Source organism: Syngnathus floridae, chromosome 15, assembly GCF_059516105.1.
Source record: "Syngnathus floridae isolate MCC-2025c chromosome 15, RoL_Sflo_1.0, whole genome shotgun sequence".
In the NCBI taxonomy this organism is placed as follows: Eukaryota; Metazoa; Chordata; class Actinopteri; order Syngnathiformes; family Syngnathidae; genus Syngnathus; species Syngnathus floridae.
In genome coordinates this window covers 10,307,061-10,310,602 of record NC_142427.1, presented here as the reverse complement: position 1 = coordinate 10,310,602, position 3,542 = coordinate 10,307,061, and the positions used below count along the sequence as shown (strand labels likewise).

Here is a 3,542-nt window from a genome sequence, read left to right as displayed (position 1 = left end):
CTGGCTCGGTGTGGCGGCGTGGGAAAACCACAATCATGGAAAAGAAAACTGTTGAAATGGCATTTCGTCGTTGAGATTTGAAATATGAATACAAAATGAGCCACGTCAGAGCTGACGGCTTGTCAATCACAGCTGTCGCCATAGCAACAATTGTCAGCCCCCCCCCACGAGACATGCACTCTGGTGCTCGTGCAAAGTAGCTCTTCCGTTTTTATCTGAGCGCGGAGATAAAAGTGCCAGGCCGCTATTCCCATACCTGGAGCGCCTGGAATTTCCAGAGAAGGGCCGTAAATTGTACGCACCACGTTGTCCTCTTCCCTCCTCCCGCCGCTCGCAACAAGAAGAAGACGAGCTCGTTGACTTCTGAAAAACACATCCATCACTTTGCTTCTAAGGGAGGATGTGCGGATGAAGCCTGCCTGCTTGCATGCGTGCATGGCGTGAGAGCGTGCATAAATAAGTGATGGACGGGCCCGGCCCATGACTTTGTCCAGCAACTTCCCAGATGAAATGAGACCGAAAGACAAATGTGAATTATGCGCCTGACCTTTTCAACGGCGGCTGATGTTCCGCTATTGAGAAGGAAAAAAAAAGAGTGCTTGCAAAAGAAATCCAAAGTAAAGGAGAGCTCAGTGGCAAAACACTCCACAAAGATGGCCGACACGGTGACAACAAAGATGGCCGACACGGTGGCCTGTTGCCATCTTGCGACAAAGCGTATCAATAGCTGCTCTACGACAACGCACTTGTTGCTGTCGCAATGGTTGAAAAATGTGCTGAGTGGTCGACTCCGCGCCGCAAACATTGCGGTAAAGCGTCCGTGTGGTAATCACGAGTCATTTTATGGGGCCCGCTTGAAAGGAAATTCTCCGAGCACTTCTCAAGTTAGAGAGGAAGGGGGGAAGGGGGAAAGAGGAAAAAGAGCACCTCAAAGGATGGAAAATTGGACGCCATCCCCAATCGCTTTCAGACCATGAGGAAATGGAGAAGATCAGCAAATAAAATGCTAATGCTAAACTGCTAGCAAGAAAAGGGGTAATGCGAAACAACAAAAGCCAATAAATCAATTCGGCTAATACTGAAAATATGATTTTGTTGTTGGAAAGCCTGTTTTGTATTTGTGAGCTCTATTTTGTTCTTGAACATAGCTGTTATGCTAACCAGTACCAGATAATGCTAAATGTGACTGCTAGTAAGAAATGAGCTTCTCAGAGGCGGAAGTAGCTAACGCTACAGAAAGGACTTTTGAGTGACCTTATTTTGACTTTTTTTTTCAAAATGACATCAGATTGTTTTATACGCATGAATAGAAGCGAGGGAATTATTCTAAAGCGCCGGCGCAGCGCAACACGATCCCGTAAAGCGCCGTCGTAAATCTCACCGAGGCTCGTCCTGCTTCTGCTGCCGTTGAGGCCAGCAACGACCAGATGTTGAAAAACAATTCATCAAGGAGCGATCTAAAGAATTTTGATAGTGGAAAAGGGGAGGATGAGCGCAACGAGTGACAGCAAAAGAACAAAAAGCCTCTTTTAACCCTGTTGGGAATTTGTTGCTAAATGCAAAACAAACTCACTGCTGTTAAATCGTTTGTTCGGCGCCCGAACGAGAAGATGGCGCTCACATTACAGGAACTGAAACCTTTCAAGGTCAAACTTTAGTTTTTAGCATTAAGTAATTTTTCCTCCACAGTCTCCAGTTGGCCACTAAAGCCCATAGTCTCCCCGTATCTCAAAAGTGTCGCCTTGCTAGCATGATCTGTTAGCATCTCGCTACCAATGATGCATTCAATGTGGCATTGGCTCACAGCATGATACTCGTCTCCACTTGCCCGCATTCTCATTTTGGATAATCGTGATGACTTAGCTTGCGGTGTGATGTTCCACAGTCTCTGCTTGGCTGCCATGGTCCATCCTCCATTTTGCAAGCACGTCATTGTGCTTTTTCAAGTCTAGAAATGACAAAAGTGAAGACACGTGTTATTATTGTGCTCAACAGTCACGAGGCTCTTTTGTTGCCATTTAGCGCGACAGCCGTCACTTTCAGCCGATTTTGACAAGGACAAAAAAAAAGACGCCATGAGTCTGTGATGAGCCCAGCAAAAGCTTTTGTTTGGATGCTGCTATTTGCCAATAATTAGAGCCCCCCCCCCGCCTCAACACACACACACAGACAGGCACTAAAGGGCCAAATAATCCCTTCACCTATTTGCAGAGGACAGACGAGTAGGCCTCACCTTCAGGGTAGTACTTAACTCCTGTAGCCACTCGTTGGGTAATCGCACTATTCCAGCAGCCTGCTAATTACCCGTGTGTGTGTTTCTCTGTCCGTCCGTGTGTGTGTGTGTAGCAATGTAGGCCTCACAAGTTGTCAATAGCGATGTGGCCTGCACGTGGAGCAACTGAGCATCCACTGCCACTGTTCGCACACAATGTTGACTTTCATTCATGTTGCATTTCCACCTTGTGTCCATTTTTCTTTGTTTGGTAAGCTAAGGGCATTTTGGACCAGAAACAATACAGAGGCAACTTGGGGCTAAGAAAAAAACAATGTCATTAATTGTATTTTTTTTCATTCCCTTTTAACATTTTGTTAGTATCTGATGCAAACATGAATGTGTTTTCTTTCACTTGTAGCTTTTTGAAAAATATATTTCCGCATCCGCCAATATAATTACTTTAACTTGCAATATACAGATAACGTGATTAAAAAATTATGTAAAAACGATTTTTAGACAGTCTCGTCATTTTTAATCCATTTTCTTTTAATAACATTGCCATTGTTAATTAGCAGCAAAACAAATTGTGTTCACTCACATATAGAAAGGTTTGAAATGTGCTTATACTCAGAACGCAGCTTTGCCAAATTAAAGATGTTCGTGATTAAACTGTTTGTGGAATAAAATGTATTCAAAGCTGGAAAAAGAGCAACTAAATAAATAAAAAACAAGCTTCCATTGCAAAATCATTCGCCAATTCATCGTCCAAGAAACGCAGGTGGGAATGTGCATTTGTGCGCATTTTTCCATGAAGAAAATCTTGCCTGCATGAGAAAGATGAGGATGCTGCTAAGAATTGGGGGGGCGAGTGACGTCACTGAACGGTGAGGGCGCGCAGCCCCCCAAAAAGCGACGAGCCGCCGCACACGCTCCAAAGCAAACAAGTCGATGCACGTGAACGCACCACCTTGTGGATTTGAAGCGTATGGAGAAAGCCTGAGCTTCCGAGCACTTTTTTTTTTTTTCATTCTTCTGTGAGCCGACACACAACCGGTAAGGAAAAACGATATTAAGAACTATAAAGATTCCATTTTAAACGGGGCAGGAGATCTTTTTAATGGGTATTTCAGTCACCTTTGGCTGCCTGAAAGGGTGTGGGGTGAAGCATCTTTTTTAACATAAGCGATCTTTGGCAGCGGCTAGACTAAATCGTGTGTGTGCGCGCACGCGTGTGTAGTCGAACTAATCCAAATGTAGAATTTATTTACTCATTAAAAACTCCGTTTGAATTGATGACAATTTGTTGTTTAAATTAAAAATCACATTT

General features: G+C 44.1%; 1 protein-coding gene across 2 annotated transcripts in view; it reads right to left on the bottom strand.

Moving 5' to 3' along the window:
- The window catches only part of LOC148386614 (uncharacterized), a 37,494-nt gene that overhangs the window by 23,532 nt on the left and 10,420 nt on the right, over window positions 1-3,542 (bottom strand). Inside the window, exon 3 of one of the 2 annotated variants that reach the window (XR_015863087.1) lies at window positions 257-1,948. Coding sequence is in view for 1 of the 2 variants with exons in the window: in XM_088398843.1 (XP_088254969.1) it covers window positions 1,805-1,933 (129 nt within the window). In the remaining variant the exon portion in view is untranslated. The remainder of the gene's footprint in view (window positions 1-256; window positions 1,949-3,542) is intronic. The other variant, XM_088398843.1, reaches the window with a different exon arrangement.